The sequence below is a fragment of the Podarcis vaucheri genome (assembly GCF_965113315.1).
Source record: "Podarcis vaucheri genome assembly, chromosome: 7".
Lineage (NCBI taxonomy): Eukaryota > Metazoa > Chordata > Lepidosauria > Squamata > Lacertidae > Podarcis > Podarcis vaucheri.
Genome location: NC_138765.1, coordinates 46,166,899 through 46,188,690, shown reverse-complemented (window position 1 = coordinate 46,188,690; position 21,792 = coordinate 46,166,899). Strand labels below are relative to the sequence as shown.

At 40.5% G+C, this 21,792-nt stretch overlaps 1 protein-coding gene across 4 annotated transcripts in view; it reads right to left on the bottom strand.

Moving 5' to 3' along the window:
• ADAMTS18 (ADAM metallopeptidase with thrombospondin type 1 motif 18) overlaps nt 1-21,792 on the bottom strand; it is a 105,890-nt gene that overhangs the window by 54,631 nt on the left and 29,467 nt on the right. For 3 of the 4 annotated variants that reach the window (XM_082232276.1, XM_082232277.1, XM_082232278.1), the window contains exons 4-5: nt 12,409-12,685; nt 550-749 (exon numbers count right to left, since the gene is read on the bottom strand). In XM_082232276.1, the coding sequence (XP_082088402.1) occupies nt 550-749; nt 12,409-12,685 (477 nt within the window). Of the gene's footprint in view, nt 1-549; nt 750-12,404; nt 12,686-21,792 lie in introns of those variants that run through there. The other variant, XM_082232279.1, reaches the window with a different exon arrangement.

Here is a 21,792-nt window from a genome sequence, read left to right as displayed (position 1 = left end):
GTATTGGAACAGTGCCTACAGCAGGCAGCAGCATCTACTGTTCTTCCTTATCATCATCACCACCACCACTGTTGGGGCCAGAGTGAACAAGCAATATGCAACAGTGAAGGGAATGAGCAGGTCATGGAGACTCTTGGTACCAAGGTGTGGGTGCTCAATAGACACACAAACATGCCAGCCCCTAACACTGGCCCCAGTATGTAAGGAGCCTGAGTAGATGCTTGTAGCATTGCCAGCTAGTGACAATTTTCTAGGAAGCTCATCTCAAAATGTACATTGTGGTAAGTGGTTCCAGCTTACCAGACTTTGAGAAGGTGTTGCAAGGGTTCCAGGGTGCTGTCAGAACCCTCCCAGCTCCCTTCCCAGTAAACAAGAAAAATTCACTGAGTGAGCAGATGGGGGGAGGGGATAAAGAAATGGAGAGCAGTAGATTTCCCTGTCTCTCCATTTATTAATTTTACTTCCCCACCTGCCTAACCAATGTGAGTGCAAGCTGAGGGCTTCTTGTACTGTATAAAAGGATTCATCAGCTGCACCATCCTTTCTTACCATGTTCATGACAGTCAAGATGTACGTAGTCACATTCTCCTTGCTGTGCTTCTCCAGCATTTTCCTGTCTGCCACAACTAGAGTTTCAACATTCAAACTTCCACTCTTCTGATTTTTAATGGGGGATCTTTTCAGCCTTGCCAAGCTCCGATATTCATCAGACAGGATGAATGTGTCCTCTGTGGGTGGTTTAGGTGTGTCTAAAAGGAAACAGAGCAGAGATTTGGAAATTGCTCAGAACTGACTTTTCTTTCTTTATGACCAGTTTAGCTCAGTCCTAAAGTGTTGAGGGACTAGAACCCTGAATGAATCTAGGATATTGTGATAGATGCCAAATGCTGATTAAAATGGGTTGTTAGCTGGGGAGTCCTTTTCAATACATTATTAAGTCCTGATGTGTCCGTCTTTGTTAATTTTCTTTTTAAAGACACTTAATACAACATGTCACAGAGAGGGGGGAAAATCTATCTCGAAAAGAATGAGTTTCACATGCTGATATGGGAAACATTTCTAATTTCTACCTAATTATTTGTTATCTCCCTATGGGGCACGTGCGCGCACACACACATTCTCCTGTATATCTAGGGACCAATTCAAAAAGCTATACTGTGTGTGTGGCCCACTGATGATTCCACACACCCCAGGCTGCATTGTACACCAATCTTCAGAGCAGCAGCAGCCCCAAGAGCACATGCACAAAGCAAACTGTGCTAGCATTGTTGCAACAGCAACCAATATTATGGTTACTGCTTTGGAATAAAGTTGCAGGAAACCTGTTGACCATAAGCATGATGCCTTCTGGACCAAATGAAAACCGATGTGTATAGTTCAGGGGTCTGCAACCTTTAAGACAAAAAGAGCCACTTGGACCCGTTTCCGAAGGAAAAAACAACTGGGAGCCGCAAAACCATTGTGACATTTAAAACAAATATATCTCTGGAGCCTTGATCTGACAGCGGGCGGGAAGGTGACGTCGGGATGGTGCGTGACTAACACACGCACTGCCCCCATGCGACGTCACAGCCATTACAGCGCCCGCCACAGTGGGGAGTGTCGGGGCGCACAATGTGCCTCCTCCCCTCGCTAGTATCCGCCCTGGAGCCGCGGCAAAGGTGTAAAAGAGCCACATGCGGCTCCGGAGCTGCGGGTTGCAGACCCCTGGTATAGTTCATGCTAATTTATCCTAACAGACAAAGTTTCAACCCCTCCATCAAATAAAGGATTCTAAATGAGGGTTGAAACCATGCATTTTTAAGAGAGTTGAAGGTGGGATGACCAATGAGCCATTCTTTCTATAATGAATTTTATGTGCTTGTGGATGAACTGAATAGCTTAGCTGGTAAAGCATGAGACTCTTAATCTCACGGTTGTCGGTTCAAGTTTCCTGCATCACAGGGGGTTGGACTAGATGACCCTGTGATCCCTTCCAACTCTGCGATTCTATGATTCTGTGTCTTTATCATACAGTACTTGCACTTCTAGGCATATGAGATTTTGAAGGGCTGCAGAAGCCTACACTCAGGTCTCTTTACTCATGACATCTCAAGGATACATCTGAGGATGGGTGATTCAGTCAATTTTAGTTTCTCCTACTTTCTCATTTTCTTCCAATCTTAAATTCAGTCCTGCACATTTTCGCATCTGTTTCTGATCTATTTGTTTATTTTTAAAATCCTCATGAAAATGTGTCAGCATTGCAGTACAAATTTCTCCTAATATAAACACTTGTGTGCAATTTTGCCTAATATACACCTTTTTACAAAACAGTTTCCCCTCATATTATGCGTTTTGCATGTTGTTGTTATTAACACAGACATTTTATGCACACTTTACCCTAGTATATGCATTTTTGTACACACTGCTTGGCTGGCCTACTTTATTGCAAAATTTGGAGAAGTGTGAATTTTGACAAGTGACTATGTAGTTCACATACTGTTTTGGAAACTACAAATTAGGTACAACTTTCAATGTGAAATGAAATGAATTTCTCCTCTATCCCTTGGTAGACATTATTTATTTTAACAGCACACCTAAAAATGTTAAGTATGAATGCCTGTACATGTCTGCTTCGACAGCTACTGTGCAAATGGAATCCTGGAATACTAGGAATCTTGATTGGCTGCAGCTCCCTTGCCTCTGCATAATTTGTGAAATGACTCAGAGCCAACCATGGGATTTGTATCTACAGCATGGGAAACATTGAATTGTAACCAATGCTAGTTCAACTCAAACTTGATCCATTGAAATTAATGAACATGACTAAGGCTCATTAATTTCGGTGGGTCAAGTCTGAGTAGAACTTAGCTGGATGCAACCCAAAGCCTTTTACTCAACACCTTAAACTTTTCATAGCTTCCTCTCACCAGACAAAGTATTTCTGTGCCCAAGGTTTTATTATAGGGACAGGTAGATAACTATTGTTACAGCTAAGTTAAGAAATGTGTGTCTTATCATACTACCTTATTTTATAAATCCAGACATCCCATCATTTAGCTGCTTTTTCTATTTCAACAACATTATTATTTCCCTTCTGTATAGCTTTTCTCTGTTGCTTGAGTCATCTGATACAATCCGTTCAGAAGTCAAATGGTTCCTGATCTCTGCTTGTAGCTCCCTGAACTGTGTGGGGAGATCTGGGTGACTAGGACCATGCCTTAAGGCTGATGGCCACTCTTAATGAACTTTGGTTTTGCTTCCTTCAAACCCTGGAATTTGATGTATCTATAAGCTCTTTGCCATCTCTCTTACTGTGTCTGTGTAGAGCCTTGCTGAATAGAACCAGTCTTGATTAGAGTAGAAACTTCCATGTACTACAGTGATACAAAGGAGCAATTATGGTAATGTACATACAGCTTATACAAATGGGCTTCAGCTACTCTTCCCATCTGTTTTGCCTGGCAGCACCACCTTTTGACAGCTCTGGACAGTTCCAAGTGAGCTGACCCAACCTGAAGCAATCAAGGGTTATATCAATCCAATTTGACCAAAGCCCAGATCGACCCAAATTGGCCCAATTTGATTTTGGCATTCTGCATCAGCTGAATCCAGTGCACAACCCTACAAAATATGCTTTTCTTTTTCTTTTTAAAAGATATTTATTAAGATTTTCAAAATATTACAAAATGAAAAAGAAAAAAAAGAAAAAAATACAAAATAAATAAAAATGGTTAAAATCAACTCCATCTTTCCATTACTTATTTTTCATTAGCTTATTTCCCGGACCTCCTCGCGCCTCCCTTTTTTGTATTCCAATTCAGTTTGTTGGTTCAGCAAATCCCTACTCTCTTTGTTTATCCTAGTCTTTAATTTTAAAATATTATGACATTAAGTTTTTACCTAAATAATCCATTTTTCATATTCCCTTATAATATTACAGCTGAAAACCGCTTAATTTCTATCCAACATCATTCTAACATTCATCAGTTTTACAATATTTCTGTAGATAGTCTTTAAATTTCTTCCAATCTTCTTCCACCGACTCCCTGGTCTCGGATTCTGCCAGTCATTTCCGCCAGTTCCATATAGTCCACCACCTTCATCTGCCATTCTTCCAGAGTGGGTAGCTCTTGTGTCTTCCAGAACTTTGCAATAAGTATTCTTACTGCTGTTGTGGCATACATAAAAAAAGTTCTGTCCTTCTTTGGCACCAATTGGCCAACTATGCCCAGGAGAAAGGCCTCTGGTTTCTTCAAGAAGGTATATTTAAATACCTTTTTCATTTCATTATATATCATCTCCCAGAAAGCCTTAATCCTTGGGCACATCCACCAAAGGTGAAAGAATGTACCTTCAGTTTCTTTACATTTCCAACATTTATTATCGGGCAAGTGATAGACTTTTGCAAGCTTGACTGGGGTCATGTACCACCTGTATACCATTTTCATAATATTCTCTCTTAAGGCATTGCATGCCATAAACTTCATACCTGTGGTCCATAACTGTTCCCAGTCAGCCATCATTATGTTATGTCTAACATCCTGTGCCCATTTAATCATAGCAGATTTCACCGTTTCATCCTGAGTATTCCATTTCAACAGCAAGTTATTCATTCTTGACAAATTCTTAGTTTTAGGTTCTAACAGTTCTGTTTCCAATTTTGATTCCCCCCCCCCCGAAAGCCAATTTTCTTGTCCAAATTGTATGCCTCCATTATCTGATAATAATGAAGCCAGTCTCGCACTTTGTTTTTTAGTTTCTCAAAACTCTGCAATTTCAGTCTATCTCCTTGTTCCAAAATTTCCCAATATTTCGGCCATTTGACCTCCATATTGAGCTTTTTCTGAGCTTTCACTTCCATCAGTGACAGCCACCTTGGGGTTTTATTTTCCAATAAGTCCTTGTATCTTATCCAAACATTAAACAGTGCTTTCCTGACAATATGATTTTAAATGCTTTATGTGCTTTGACCTTATCATACCACAGATATGCATGCCATCCAAATACATTGTTAAAACCTTCTAAATCCAAAATGTCTGTATTTTCAAGAAGTAGCCATTCTTTCAACCAGCAAAAAGCTGCTGATTCATAGTAAAGTTTAAAGTCTGGCAGGGCAAATCCACCCCTTTCCTTTGCATCAGTTAATATCTTAAATTTTATTCTGGGCTTCTTGCCCTGCCAGACAAATCTAGAAATATATCTCTGCCACTTCTTGAAACAGTCCATCTTGTCCACAATTTGCAATGTTTGAAACAAAAACAACATTCCAGGCAATATATTCATTTTTATCGCAGCAATATGGCCTAGCAGTTAAAGCTTCAAATTTGACCAAATTTCTAAGTCTTTTTTCACTTCCGTCCAACATTTTTCATAATTGTCTTTAAATAAGTTCCCATTTTTGGCTGTCATATTAATCCCCAGGTATTTCACTTTCTTAACCACTGTCAAGCCTGTCTCATTCTGAAACCTCTCTCTCTCAATCGGTGTTAAATTTTTCTCTAAAACCTTGGTTTTTAACTTATTCAGTTTAAATCCTGCCACCTGACCAAATTCTTGAATTAATTCTAAAACCCTTTTTGTACTAGATTCTGGCTCCTGTAGCGTCAATACTAAGTCATCTGCGAATGCTCTTAATTTGTACTGTTTAGCTCCGACCTGTATACCTTTAACCCGCTGGTCCCTTCTAATCACGTTCAGCAAAACCTCCAGGACCGATATAGAAAGCAATGGGGAAATTGGGCAACCTTGTCTTGTCCCTTTTTCTATCTTAAATTCTTCCGTCACTACATTATTTACAATTAGTTTAGCCTTTTGTTCCGAATAAATTGCACTTATACCATTTTCAAAACCTTGGCCTACCCCATCCCCTGTAGATTCTTCTTCATAAAACTCCAAGAGATATTATCAAAAGCTTTCTCCGCGTCCACAAATATCAAAACTGCTTTAGTATTTATGTTCACTTCTAGTTTTTCCAGAATATCAATTATATTCCTCAAATTGTCAGACAAGTGTCTTCCCGGGAGAAAGCCCGCTTGGTCTTTATGAATCTCTTCCATCAACACTTTTTTCAATCTCTTGGCCAAAATGTCTGCAAAAATTTTGTAATCCACATTAAGTAATGATATGGGGCGGTAGTTCTTAAGCTGAGTCTTTTCCGGCTCTGTTTTCAGTATAAGTGTAATGTACGCCTCTTTCCAGGACTCTGGTGCCCTTTTCCCTTCCAATATTTCATTGCAGACTTCCTTTAAAGGCTGTATTAACCACTCTTTCAAGGATCTATAATATCTAGAAGTCAGCCCATCCGGTCCTGGAGATTTGCCCAATTGCATGTTTTGGATGGCACCTTCTACTTCAGTTCAGTTATTTTATAATTCAACATTAATTTACTTTCTTGAGAGATTTTTTGTAATCCGTTTGTCTTCAGAAATGTCCATTTCTTTCTGTGGCCCTTGTGTGTATAGTTGTTTAAAGTACCTCTGGGTAATCTCAGTTGGGTTGTGTATGTTCTTTCCTTCCACTTCTAAATTTGTGATAGTATTTAATTTTTGTCTTTTTTTCATTTGCCAGGCCAGCAATTTCCCACATTTATTAGCTGATTCAAATGTTTTTTGTCTCATTTGTTTAATTTTCCATTCTATTTCCTGATTCATCATTTCCATATATTGTACTTGGTATAACTTTATTTCTCTCAAAATCTCCTGCAACTTTGGTTTTACTCTCAATTTCTTCTCACTTTCTTTTATTTTCCCCAAAATTTTATCTTTCTTCTCATTTTGGCTTCTCTTCTTTATTGCATTCTGTTGTATCAGGAACCCTCTCATGACAGCTTTGCTTGCGTCCCAGATTACTCTTTTTTCCACATTGGTGCTCATATTTATCTCAAAATAATCTCTCAAGATTTTTGGGCCTTCTTAAGCACTTCTTCATCTCTAAATAAGGTGTCATTCATCCTCCATCTAAAGGAGCCAGTTGGTGTTAGTTTCATTTCCATCTTAACAGCATTATGGTCGGAGCAGGTTTTTGGGCAGATTTCCTCTTTTCTTGTCTTTGGTGCCATTCCTCTAGTTGCCCATATTTGGTCAATTCTAGTCCATGTCATCTTGGCTTCAGAAAAGAAAGTTCCCTCTCTTCCCAAGGGATTCTTTGCTCTCCAAATATCAACTAAGTCCAAGTTGTCTGTCATCTCGAAAAATGTTTTCGGTAGTCTACCATCCTTAGTGACTACCTGTCTTTGTGCCTTATCCATATTTGTAGATACTACTCCATTCATGTCCCCCATCAAGATCAGATTATAGTCCAAATAGTCCATTAAGGTCTCATGCAACTTTTTAAAGAATTCAGATTTCCCCTCATTCGGTGCATAAATTCCTACTATCAAAAATTTCTCTCCTTGAACTTGAATTTCAATTGCCACAAATCTTCCTTGATCGTCTTTAAAAATAAATTTTGGTGATAGTCTCTCCTTTGCATAAATCACAACTCCTCTTTTTTTAACTTTATCAGATGAAATAAACTCCTGTCCCAATCTCTTGTTAATCAATACTTTCCTGTGTAGCCTTATCACGTGTGTTTCCTGTAAGCAAATCAAGTCCAATTGTTCCTTTTTTAGTAAATGAAAAACACTTTTTCTCTTCCGAGGAGAATTGAGACCATTACAATTCCAACTTAACAGTTGCAGAGCCATGATGGGGTTACTTCGCTTTACCTCCAACTGCGCCAAGTGTTTGTTCTTGTTCTGTCGGTGGTGTCACTTTCTCTGGACCATGCAATCCAAAAGATAAGTTTGCTATATCTAGTATTCCTTTTTCCAGTGCTTTTGGCTCTTCTCCGGATTCCGCTTCTTTCCGTAGATCTTCTCCGTGGTCCTTCAAAAACCTATCTTTGTCATTGACTGATCTTATTTTTATCTTTCTTCCTTTATATTTAAAGGACAGGCCTTGAGGGAATTCCTACCTAAAGATGATTCTATTACTTCTCAACAGGGCAACCAGATCTCCGTAGTTAAGCCTTAAGTCCAAAAGATGTTTTGGGATGTCCTTAAATATCTCCACACTTGAGTCGTAAATTTCTAAAGTCTTTTGGTAATGCAGATTCAAGATTTTGTCTCTCTCCTCTTTTGTTCGAAGGGTAATCAAGCAGTCTCTCACCTTGTTCTTCCTTCCTCCTCTTCCAAGTCTAAATGCACTCACTATCTTAAATTCTTCCTTCCCCAAATCCTGTTGCCAAAAATCTGCAAACTCCTGCGTAAGAAATTCAGTCAAGTTATCTTTCTCAAGTTCTGGTACAGCCCTGATTCTTAAATTTCTTTGTTTCTCCTTCAATTCAATCATAGACAGTGTCAAACCGTGGTCCTCGAGTCAGTGGTATCTTCTCTTGAGTGGCAGTTGCTATATCTTTTGCTTCTTCGGCTATCTTTCAGGTCAAAGCAGATTCCTGTAACAATTTTTCAATAGACTCTGTGTTGGTATTCACCTTCTGTCCCAAATTATTAATGCTTGTAGTGTTTTGGTCAATTTTAACTGATGCTTCATCTACTTGTTTATTTGTTTCAGCAACTTGTTTAGTTAAATTTTCCAAAGATTCATTAATTTTCCCTAGTGCCTGAGCCAAAACGTCTTTGGACGACATTACTTTTAATTTAACTTGTGGAGGTGCAGCCCCTGGTAATCCAGATGGTCCAGAAGGGCCAGATGTTGAAGCTCTTCGCTGTGACGCAGTATCTCTCCAATAGGGTCTGCCAGACCTAGTAGTTTTTTCCTGAGTCAATTCTAACTTTCCTCTTCCATCTGCCATAACACTCTCATGGGAGTCCAAGGTCGATCCCACGGCTAGAATTTGTTTTGAAATGGAAAATTCCCCTAGCTCAGTTGTTATTGTAGCAATGTCAAACCTCCTCTAGGGGGACACAGTAGCAGCCAAAGCTTGCAACTTTAAGAAAAGAAAATAGTCTTTATAAGTCCCCCAATTCACAGGGAAAAACAGTTTCAGTTGCACTTAATCAGTTACTTTAATCAGTTACTTTAAAGCCAGGAGAAGTCCAGAAACACTGTATCTCTCTTGCAGAGTTAGCTGTCAAAATCCTCTGCTTACCGATAGTGCTTTTCACAGAGCGGCATTCCTTGTCTCAGGGCAGTCCGTTCCCAGGCTCTAAGCGGTGGATTTTAGCTTCCTTTCCCTCTTTTTTTGCAGATAAATACAGTTCAAACCTTTTCCCCCTCCTCTCCTGCAATCCGGAGGGGAGATCGCTTTCCTGATGTTAAGATTTAAGTCTTTTTTCAAACGTCTTTCAGAGTTTCCGCTTACAGTCTCTTTGCTTTGATCAGTTTACAAGAAAGGAAGGCGGACTTCCCGTTTATACCTTCCTGCTTCGGTGCCGAATTAAGTTATTTTTCCCTTTAAATCCAATTTAATCCTACTCACGGGTAGTTACCACTCACCCCGTCTCACTCCGGAGCCCTTAAACGGGTGCCTTCGCTGTTTGGGGGGCGCAAAAGGTGCCCGCCGAGTCCCCACATTCACAGGCTTCACCCGCCTGTGATTTTTGAAGGGTCCCCGCTTCGCTGCAGTGGTCAGACCCGATCCCGCGGAGCTGGTCCCTCAGAAGCTCAGAGGGAATCTGCCATTACCGATGGCGCCAACCCGGAAGTCCCAAAATATGCTTTTCATTCACTTGATCATGCATATGGTATTCTACTGCAAAAAAACTGTGGCAAGAGAACGTTTGGGCCATTTGAGCATTATCAAGCCATTCTGTGCTAGACAAAGAAGTGGGTTGCAAGACTGGTCAAATCAGGTACTGTAGAGATCAGCAGTATTACCAGATGAAGCTTCTGCTTGACTATACTTATCTATTCAAACTGCAAGTAGGAATCACATGTTTCAGTGCTCACAAATATGTAAAATACCTGCATAGAGAAAATGGACACATTGGGGGGGAAAGCTCTACCATAAGGTATGTTATGGTTTATTTATATCCCACTTTTTGGTCCAAAGGCCTCCAGTGCAGTGAACAACATATTAATACAAAAGAAAAGTACAATAAAGAGTACAGCCAATCAATCATGTCACTTTTCAGTTGGAGACCAGGCTAACACAGAGAGAGACAGTCACAGAGAGGGGGTAAGAGAGGCTGCTTCAGCCTTTCACCTAGGAACAAACACATCCACAAGCAATAGTCCATGCCAGAGGTCCCTCACTCTTGCCATATTTCAAGGGAGAAACTTACTCTCCTTCGGAATTTTCCCTTTGGAACTCATCCACCAGTGGCAACCCACTACCAACTGCAGCCTCCAAATAAATAGGCTTCCCCCTTGGAAACCAGCCACAACTGTGTCAAAATTCTTTCCAAATGCAGCTAGCTGGCCAAATCTTTTGACTGTGCCAACAAGCTACTATTCTGCAGCTGCAGAAGGAAAGGGTTGGAGAGGCAAAGATGACATTCACCATATTTGACTACCCCGCTAGCTACTATTTTGGAAGTTGACTTGGGGAAGCAAGGTTTAGCTAAGTTAAGCAGTCAGGGGGTGATCTGTAGATTTAATGATGACTCCCCTATCTTGTCATACTCCCCCCCCACCTCATCTTGTCATACTTTATTTGAGAACTGGGCTCTAGCCAGAAGCAGGTTGCTGGGTGGCGTGAAGCAATTACATTATCTTTGTGGCATGTGGGTCACTACTGTTTACTGCAGGGAAAGGGGCCAGGCAATGAGGAGGTTAGTGCAGTACAAATGCACCAGACCAATCCAGTGCACCTGCCTGTGCATAATCACCAACCTCATTCTCCTTTTTTTTCCTCCTTCGCTCACTAAGTGACTGAAAAGGAACAAATGGGGGCGCTTTTCTCTCCTCACCCCCCCCCAAAACGGATCCATTTGTTCCCTTCCTCTTTCTAGGTGGTGAGAGTGGCAGAGATAATCACATGATCCAAAGACAGAGTACTCTGAAAAATGAACATAACAGGCATGACTATCTAGAAAGATAGGAAAGATAAAGGACTGATATTGATGCAGTACTGCTGTTTAGGCACTCCAGTCCTGGGATCCATAGCCTGGTCCTCAGGCTGCCACTGCCTCCCCTAATCCTGCACAGAGGCTTTGGGGGGTGGGGGTGGGGCTCAGGGAGCAACAGCAGCAAGAACATTGGGAAAGATCAGTTGTGTGAGTAAATTTCCGTCCCCTTGCCTTTTGAAGTCAAGCCACAAAGCACATGACTTCATTTGTTTAGCTGGGAATATGAGATTATATGCTCTTCACATAATATATATGTTTAGTGCATGCAGACAGTAGTTTCTCAGGCCACCTTGTCCTGAGATTAGTCTTGTCTTTGCTGCTACTATTAAGAAGAAAAGGGTTATTAAAAAATGGGGGAAGAATTTTACTAAAGCGTGACTTGCTAAACACGATCCACTTGGCATGCCTTGCTCTGTAATTATGTATCTTGGGATAAGTGGCTTGAAAAGAATGCTGACTAATGCTGATTCTATACAAGCTTCATGTTGAGTGCAATTATTAAAGAAAGTTAAAAGGGGCAAATGTTACACATATGCCGTAAATGCTGCACTGTGCTAAAGTTTTCTTTTTCCCATTATTATTTTTTAAAGCTGATCTATTACAAGTATGGGTTTAACTAAACAGTCTTTTTAAAAACTACAACAAAGTCATCTTTCCAATTGAAGCAAATGAAAAGCACACAAATAAATAACTAGGACTCTAATGGGGAACACTAACATCCAGAAAAAACAAGGAATCTTAGATGAAGCTGCAGCAATCAATTCCCACTGTAACTCAGGTTTGCTTTCCTAATAAGATTGCCAAATACATCCAGGTTTGGTGTTCATAATGGGGATAAGCACGCAAACAAGCTATCCAAAGCAGTCCTAATCATGGATTAAGGAGAAATGAATTTGTGGTTGCCTCTTGCCCCTTGAACTCCAGATGCTTAAGGCCAACATGCCCAGAGCCTCTGTTTATCCAGAGTTATGGATTTGGGAAGCTATGTTTGCAGGCCAGTCTTTGCCAGCCTAGTGCCTTCCAGATGTTTTGGATGGTAATTCCCATCAGACCAGCCACAATTCCACTCCAATTCTACATGCAATTTAACAATCAATTCCTCTTCCCCAGGAACTCTAGAAATTGTAGTTCTGGGAAATGGTGGTCTCCTAACAACACTCAGCACCCTTAACACACTTCAGATTACAGTACACAGGATTCTTGGGGGGGGACTGTTTACAATGGTGCGATAAGGCTTTAAATGTATAGTGCAGATTGGGGGAGGCACTGCTCCCTCTCTTTTATTTGGACATTTTAAAAAATAATAATGCAGCAATCACCAAAGCAATGCCTGCAGACCACCGCAAAAACAAACACCTAATAATCTAAGAACTACTACATCAAGAAAAGAGATAGAAAGTTTCCTTACATACATTTCTTGCGACGTCCACAAAAATGCTGCTTTTGAAACCTTCCGTGGTGGTAACCGTGACCTTGGACGTGAGACTTGTGGGCAGTGTGATTTCTGTCATGGCCAGGGGGGAAGTGATGGGGATTGGAATCTACTTTGTGCACCTTCTCTTCAGCGGTCCGTTTGTACAATACATGAGGGTGGTGTCCAGCAGGTGGCGTATAGTGGTGTTCCTGTGCTAGGTGTTGAGGTAATGGAGATATAAGGAAGTCATTCTCCCGTGTCCTTATCAAACCTGACTAAAGAGATAAATATAAAGAAAAGATAAGGTTATACTTAGGTTCACTAGGCAAAGAGTTTCTCAAATGCAGCCACAAGGAATCTTGAGAGCAGGTCACCAACCTGCTCCGTGGCCTTGTATGAGATTTGATCACACTATGGTCACATTCACACCACACATTGAAAGCACTATGATAGAGTCTTAAACAATCATGGCTTCCCCCCAAAGGATTCTGGGAACCATGGTTTGTTAAGTGTGCTGAGATCCGTATCCCCCTCACAGAGCTACCATTTCCAGAGTTCCCTGTGATGATGGGTTGATTATTAAACCACTCTAAGAATTGTAGCTCTGGGCAGGAAATAGGGGGTTTCCTAACAACCCTCAACACCCTTAAAAACCACAGCTCACAGAATTCTTTGGGAGAAAGTGTTACTGTTTTCACAATTAAAAACACACAAACTGATGTGGAAATATGGAGGATCAAATTTAAGATTGCAAATTTGAGAAACTGAGAGAAACCAAAATTGATAGATTCGGCCATGTCTCTTAAGGAACTGCAGGCAGCTAGGCATGTGAACATTTACAAATCTCTTTGTAAATATCTGCTAGTCCTATTGACGTCTCACTTCTTAGTTATTAAAGTATTTAAAATATCGACAGAACTGTGCACAAGTCAGAAAGCTGGCAAAGCTTTGTGAATCACAGAGTTGTGCACTCTCCTTCACACACACCCGAATTAGGAATGAAAATGCAAAAAAGCAACCCATTCCCTTATTATTGTTCTTAATATATCCAGCTCTAGTTTAAAGGGCCAACATGGACTTTATTGAGGTCTGTGCTGCTGCAAACCTTGTTAACCACTTGTCAGCTTCTGTAGTATATGTGTAACAGATTCATCAAAACCAGATGTGCAAATAAGTTTGGTTACTCAAAGACTGTGTACTCAGAAGCAAGGTACAATGTTGTAATGGTATTCTAATGGTATTTTGTGAGCTGCCCTGACCATTTCACATTTAAAAGCAGTATATATATTTTTTTCACAAATAAATACCATGAGGTCCAATGCTGTGGTAGAAATACAATAGCATGCAGATATGTGTCCTCTTTTGACCTTTTTGGTAACGTAGTAACACTTTTTTGACTATACATATGTGGCCACCCTAAATTCCTCCTGGGTTACTGGGTATATGATGACATCCTAAGAACTCCTTCAGATGGCCTGTTCATTGAGCATTCATCCTGATTTACTTGATGTGGGGATTAAACTATGTCTGAACTTTATTGCACATTTGTCCTGATTTGTTTGCAGGGAGATTATACAACAATGAGCACACACTCTAATTTGCTTGTGGAGTGTTTATAGTTTTCCCATTAATCAGTGATTATCCCACATTTTGCAATGTATTACTCTGTGACTTTCCTAACTGCAAAAATGCAGGTTGTTGTTTTTTTAAGTGGATTTGTTGCACTGGTGTGACTGAGCTCTTTAATCCACTTTCATTGCATAAACCTCAATTTCCAGTATGCACTTGAATCCCTTTCACAAAGTACTGACAGTCTAGAGGTGACCTAAAATGTTTCCGCACAAATAGGATACCCTGGGTCATTATCTTTCTTACTACACAGATTGCATCTCATGTTGTTAGTTGAAAATTGGGATATCTTCACATTAGCAGCTTAAAACACAGCAAGGTCATCCCCCATTCCCAATCTGCATTTCAAGCCTCATTTGCACAGTGTTCACATCTGAGAAGGGGCAGAGATGTCTTCCTCCAATGTACATTATTGGTTTCCCCACTCCCATGGAACTCCTTTCCATGAAGCTGTTATCTGTGTGTGCACAATGATCTCTGCATGTGCAATGGCTTCTTCAAATGTCCCTACTACTGCCTACTCTGCATCCAGTTTTCTAGTCAGATGGAAACTGGTTTGAGGGGAAAAATGCATCAAACATTTGTCAAGAAACTACAGGACTGATATGGATTGTGGCTAATGTGTGACTGTGGCTTCAACATCTAGCAGTGGGAGCACACTGAATGCAGAGTAAGTTTTAATATGAGCATATTCTTAGTTTGGAAAAGATTCACAGCACCACAGATCAGAGAGAAAGAACGTGGTCCCAGGCATCTTCAGCTAAAGGAAATCAAGCAACGGGAGTTTTTGTTGTTGCTGTTTTAACTTGCCTAAAGTCCCAGAGAGCTGCTGCCAGTTTAAAAAACAAAAGCAAAATACTGGCCTAGGTGAACCAGTGCTGTCTAAACTTGGTGGAAGGCAGCTTTATATGTTTATATGAAAATCATGCACTTGTAGTTGGCCAACAGTTTCACAGCTGGCCTGCAGGTTTCCATAAAGTATCCCACTGACTACTATGTAAATCAGGATGCTGGACTGGATAGACCTTCACTGTCACCCAGAAGGTTTTTTTAAAAAAATTACTTCACTGAGCCATGATATGATTGCTGCAATCAGCAGCTGGTATCCTTGAGCAACTGCAAGGGCTCCAATGGCCCAGTAGTTTCTACTGCTGATGCCTCCCCCACCCTTTCCATGTATCTATTTATTTATTGGTCTGCCACACCAAGAAGTACCAGAGTACCTACCTGCCTGCAGACTGTCTCACCAGAGTGGTGCATGCTCTGGTTGGAGTACTGCAATGTGCTCTACGTGGGGCTACCTTTGAAGGTTACCCAGAAACTACAACTAATCCAGAATGTGGCAGCTAGACTGGTGACTGGGAGCGGCCGCCGAGACCACATAACACTGGTCCTAAAGGATCTTCATTGGCTCCCAGTGCATTTCTGAGCTGACATTTAAAGCCCTAAATGGCCTTGGCCCAGTATACCTGAAGGAGCATCTCCTCGCCCATCATTCAGCCTGGACGCTGAAGTCCTCCTTCAAGGGTCTTCTGCTGGTTCCCTCACTGCAAGAAGCAAAGTTACAGGGAACCAGGCAGAGGGCCTTCTTGATAGTGGCACCCTCCCTGTGGAACCCCCTCCCTTTAGCTGCCAAGGAAATAAACAACTATCTGACTTTTAGAAGTCATCTGACGGCAACCCTGTATTAGGCAGTTTTAAACGTTGATGTTTTAGTATGTTCTGATATATGCTGTGAGCTGCCCAGAGTGGCTGGGGAAACCAGCCAGATGGGCAGGTATATAAATAATAATAGTTATTATTATCTTGTCTCTTAGTGGAAGCAGAACATAGCCATCATGGCAAGTAGCCACTGATATTCCTACCTTCCATGAATTTGTCTAATTCCCTTTTAAAGCCATACAACGTGGTGGCCATCACTACCTCTTCAGGGAGAAAATCTTATCATTTCATGAATGTGCTGTGTAAAGAAGTACTTTCTTTCAGTCTGATTCTACCAACATTCAGCTTCATTGGATGGCCTTAAGTTCTACCATTATGAAAGTTCTAGCCTCCTGACCTTGTGTCATTCTGGGGCATACTTGTAAATGTAAAGGGCTGCTTGATGCTCCCTGGATCACTGTCATAGCAGCCCCTATGAAAAGCCAATGACAGAGCAGGAGGCCCAGCAGAGGACACTTTGCTCAAGGGCCTCCTCAAACCCCATGCAGCTGTGGCTGAAGTTTATTACACTATGAAAATAAGAAAAGAGACTTCACCAGGAGCTATTTGTTCCTTCCTCTTTTCAAAAGAAATTAACTAAGCCTGCCCAGCCTCATCTAACATCTTCTTTGGAGTAAAACCTTTGCTGTCAATGAAAATACAAAAGAAGTTCATCTTTGGCAAGAGCTTAATTCATTTGCTTGCTTTGCTCAATGTGCTGGTAATCTTCAAACTGGCAAGCCACACTAGGGCATGGAGAAGCAGATCCCTACAGGGGACAGAACTGATATTTTAATCCTTAAGATTTATGTCATCATTTATTAAGAAATGACACCATTCATACAAAGTTCTGGGCAAAAGGGGGGGGAAGGGAACCTCATAGTCTTCTGGTATTCTGCACCAGAAACAGGGCATCTGCTAACTGATTTTACAGAGAGAGAGAAAGAGAGAGACAGAAAAACATAGTAAATCTGTTCTTTATTTTGCTATTCTAAAGGTTTCCAACATCTGAAATTATTTCTGGAGGATTCATTTCATAAATGATTTGAACCATATGATTTGAATTGTCTGTGTTTCCCTTTCAAGAACCTGCTTGTGATGTGCACTGCATTGCAGACATCACATTGGTGGGCTGAGAATTCCAATGATGTGTAAGGAACTTATTAGGACTGTCCGCTGATTAAAGAATGCTCAGATGATTGATCACCATCCCTTATTATAAATCTGCATATTACAGAAGGCTGGAAATGGGTGCCTTTTTGAGATACTGAAAAGAATGTAAGAATAATTTAATGAACAATTTTAGCAACATGTTGTTATTCATATTTTGGTTTTTTTAATTTCCTATTACTGTAACATGTCAAAACTACATCAAAAAACAAACAGGAATGTATCCCTAATTGGAGCCTTGCCAATTTAACTATTCCTCCCTGATTAAATTTGTTCCCCATTGATTAATCAAAGCTTTAGTTGATTAATCAGTTGATTAAGCCAATTAAACCCCGCAGTCCAGTTCAAAGTTGTGAGGGGTAAACTTCCCTTTGCACAACATTGTGGGAGAAAATGGGTAAGGTTTATGACTTGAAAAAGTCATGTTGGCTTGTAAGTTCACTGCATCTTTTCACATTGCCATATTTTAAAATATTTCATTAGCTGTGAACTGAAGCTGTGACTGAGGCCTATGACTTTAACGGAAAACAGTGAAACACTCAAATTGTTCGTATTGTTTGGTTGGTTGTCCCCTTCGCAGAGGACAGTTCTCTGTTTGAAGTGCTGTCAGAAGTCTTTCTTCTGTTTGTAGGGCTGCCCAGTCCATTTATAGACAAAGAACCCTAAGGACAGAGATCAGGAGCCTTAAATTTGGCCATCAACAGCAGACTGAGCAGGTATTCAGATCCTCTGGTCAAAGTCTTCCCCATTAGAGTGAGATGTGTTGTATTTCTGTCTATACATAAATCTGTTCTAGCCCTGTCTTCCTTACCTTATTCTAGTATAATATAGCAATCTAGCCACAATTCCATAACTAGTAGTGGATGGTGTGATGGGTCATTACTGCTTACCAGGAGGGGAAGGAGAGGGCACTGTGGCACAATCAAACCACTCACAGGAGCCAACGCCGAGGGGCCGAGGTCCCTTTGTCCCCCCATAAAATATTTGAGGGGGTCTGCCCCCCCACAGAGTTAATGGGCATTGCCATTCAAATGGTGTGTGTGTGCCACATCATGTGATTGATTATGCAGAGTGGGGCTTACCTGCCTCCACCCAATATTTTATTCATGTTGGCAGCCTTGAAACCAGTACAGTCAATCAAGTACTTCCTGTGGTCTATCAGCACTGCACCACCCTCCCCGCACCTTGCCTGTCTCCTCCTCAACAATCAGCAGCAATTCACTTGCCTGGATGTTGGCTAAGTGCCTCCACCACATATTCTATTGTAATATATCTGCTCACTGGACAGCTGGACCAATTCATATAACAAACCAGGTAATAATGGCGAGGCTCAACAACATCACTAGTTCCAATCTCTCATTAGAAGCCATTATCTTCTTATGTATGGCAATGATGTACCAAAAAAAGGCCCAATTGAGACTAAACGTAAGTAGAAAATATATCTGAATCATCAAAATAAATCTGCATAATGCCTAAATGTTTAAATAAACTGGAAAAAATTATTTCGAGAGAGAGAATGTGTGTGTGTGTTTTGTGACATGGTATCTTTAGTATTTTTAAAATAATTTAAAAAAAGGTTTAGGAAGTATGCACAGAACAGCAGGCCGCCACTTCAACAACTTGAAAACGTGACCTAGTCTTTGCCCCATGCCAACTGCAAAAAAACATAGATTGCTGATATACTATCAAGCCATGAGATCTGTGCACCCAGAAGGCCAGAGATAGGTTCAGCCATAGGTTTCATAACACAGTCTAGTGTGATTGTTATTGCTGAAGTGCCAGTGCTGGTGACAGCAGGGAACAGGTTGGCAGCTGATCACACTGTGTTACACTATCCTTGATTTACGTAGTACAACTTGCATTTCCCCTCTTCTTTCTTTTAGATTTTATGCTGGAAAACTTCAAATGTAATTGAACAATAGCTGTATCGCTATTATGTCATGGTGGTTTGCATTGCATCTGGTTAGAGAGAATAAAAATCTGGTGGTGGCCGTGGTTTTGAGCCCAGCCTCCAGACAGAAAACATTAAGCTTTTTAATGATGCATCTGCTAGAAGTGGTTCACACTCTAATATAGATATAGATATCACTTCATTACTCATTACTCAATGACTCACAGCTGAACGTGCAAAGTGACGCAGTTGAAAAGGATTGAATCTGACATAATCTGAGCTGATATGGAAGTTTCACCTGTAGCATTTTATATCTCTTGGCGCACTCAAACATGCCAAAGTATCACTTCCACAGACAACACTTGATCACTGCAGCATTGGATGTTGAATGCATGTCATGACCCATACCACTGCAGAGGGGTAACTGCTCACCCCTGGGTGCCCCCACCCCTTGCTGCTGCTGCTCATTGTTTATTGGCTCTTCTCTTCAGCATTCATCACACTCTCTGGTTTGCTGTGTGGACAGAGCAAAGAAGGCGGCAGCAAGTAAATGGTCAGCCATGACCACAGGAAGGAGAATGTTCTGTGCAGAGGCAAGGCAAGGCAGATGACAGCTGGGTGTAGGGTGACCTTATACAACATCTAGCAGATACTAAAGCAGAAAAATTTAGTTCATGCGAACTCAGCCTAATACTACTCAATTATTCTGGACTGCATACCTGATGTTAGTCATATTGAGCAAATGAATGTTACGTTGATGTAATCAAACTATCAGATAATGAGATGTCTGAACTGGAGAACATTTATTGGGATTTGTTCCACTAAAGGAGGCTACAAGTGCCTTTATGATGGAAACTCTTGAACAAATGGGTTTATGAATTGAGTATCTGTGTGGTCAAGGTTATGATAACGTGAAAGGCAAAGAAAATTAAGTATAAAAGAGAATACTGGACATAAACACACGTCTTTTCTTTCTTTTCTTTTCTTTTTTCCCCTGAAATGCACACCCTTTGAATTTAGTAGTCAATAATGCCACTAAGTGTTGCCTGGAAGCAACTAGTTTCTTCAGTTTTGTTCAACAGATCTATAATTATTTATCTGCATCGACTTGGCATTAGCAAATTCTAACTAGCCATGTATCAGACTTAGGTATAACTGTTAACCCACTGGGCAAAACAAGATGGAGAGTTGGATCGATGCTTTGAAACCACTGAGATACATATGATGCTTTAATAGAGATCTTTGATGATACATGCCTAAAAAGTTTATCTGGAAATACCTCCCAAATTGAAGCTGAAGCCCTTGCTGATACAATTTGCAAATTCAAATTTGTGGTACGTATCTCTTTTTACATGGTGCAACATCCTTTTTTGAAGTTAATTTTGCAAGCAAGCTACTACAAAATAGGGAAGCTGATTTAAATTCAGCTACAAACCAATTGCAAGTGACCAAGAATTACCTTGTGGGCTGCAGGTGTGATGGGACTTTCAACAAATTTTGATAGATGCTACTGAGACTGCAAAGTAGCTAGAAAAACCATCAAACTTCAGGATAGAACAAGTTAGAAAAAGGAGAAAGAAATGGCAGTTTGAGTATGAGGCCCAAGAAGAGGCACCACAAGATCCAAAGCAGAAATTCAAAGTGGGTTTCTACCTTGCCAATGATGATTCTCATTCTCTTAAAATAAAAAATAAAAATAAAAAAAATGTCCACTAGCACCTTATAGACCAACTAAGTTTGTTCTGGTATAAGCTTTCGTGTGCATGCACACTTCTTCAGATACACATTGTAATTCCCACTGCCCTAACAGCCTCCTGAACTCCACTTGACATTGTTCAAGGGGAGTTCCATGCTCTCCAGAGTGCCTTTTCAGGGCATTTCAGGAGAGAGGAGGGGAAATGTTTCATTAACTTCCTTTGGTTACAGCAACACATTTTATTACACAAGTCACAGAACTAGTAAAAATCCATTAAGTTAATTTAGGATCCAAATGATTGATAGATAGTCAGATGAAGTAACAAGTGTTGAACAACTTGTGTTGTAGGATGAGGAGTGGACTTGGGCTAAAAATAAGACTAAAAGATGAGCAGAAACAAATCAAAAATCCTGACAAACTTTAAATGATGAATGCTTCCAAGCTGCCTGGCTTCAGTTTTGCTATGAAAGGGGTGTGTAGATGCATTCAGCATAATGACATAGCTTTCTTGAAGACTCTATATTTTTAAGCTGCAAATGTTAAACTGGCTTAAACTACATAGCATTTTAGTTCCCCCACAAATTAAAGGATCTTCAGTGATCTTGAACCTTCAAACAACCATTTTGTTCTTTGACTAGAAGACCGCTCAGTTCAAGTTAGTGCCACAAGAATGAACGCTATTTCTGAATGCTCAGCAATGGTTAAAAACAAGGTAGGAAAACTAGTCTCCCTTCTAATTATTCAGATATGAACAGAGAAAGAGAGAGACGAAGTTCCACTGAATGGTGCCTTTGTGCTTTGGCAGTTGAGTGGATCTTTTAAAAACATCTCCGAAACATCCGTTTCCAACGTTGTGTAGCAATGATGCAGTATTTAAATCCATTTCCTGGGCTGGGTTTTTAAGAAATCATGCATTGTTCCATACTTTAAAGTACAGAATTTAAGTACAAAGTGAAATACTCTACATTCAATCTTAGAATGTTTCCCTCTGTACTTAAATTATTTGGCTTTCTCTGTAAAATGAAATGCTGAAATATAAAATAAAGTGATGCCTTGCTTCCTATTCCCCTGCTCCCTACATCAATGAATGTCTGATGGAATTACACTTTATATGTAATCCTGTGGTTTCTTCTTTCATAATCTTTAACATTTCCCCCACACACATACAGTCAACAGATTCAAAGAGTAGAATTCAAAGTGAAGGCAAAAAAGGACATGGCTATTCTTAACATCATGCTCGGGGGAGGGGCAGACTTTGGTCATTTGGCTCCATAAGAGGGGGCAAAATTTGGCAT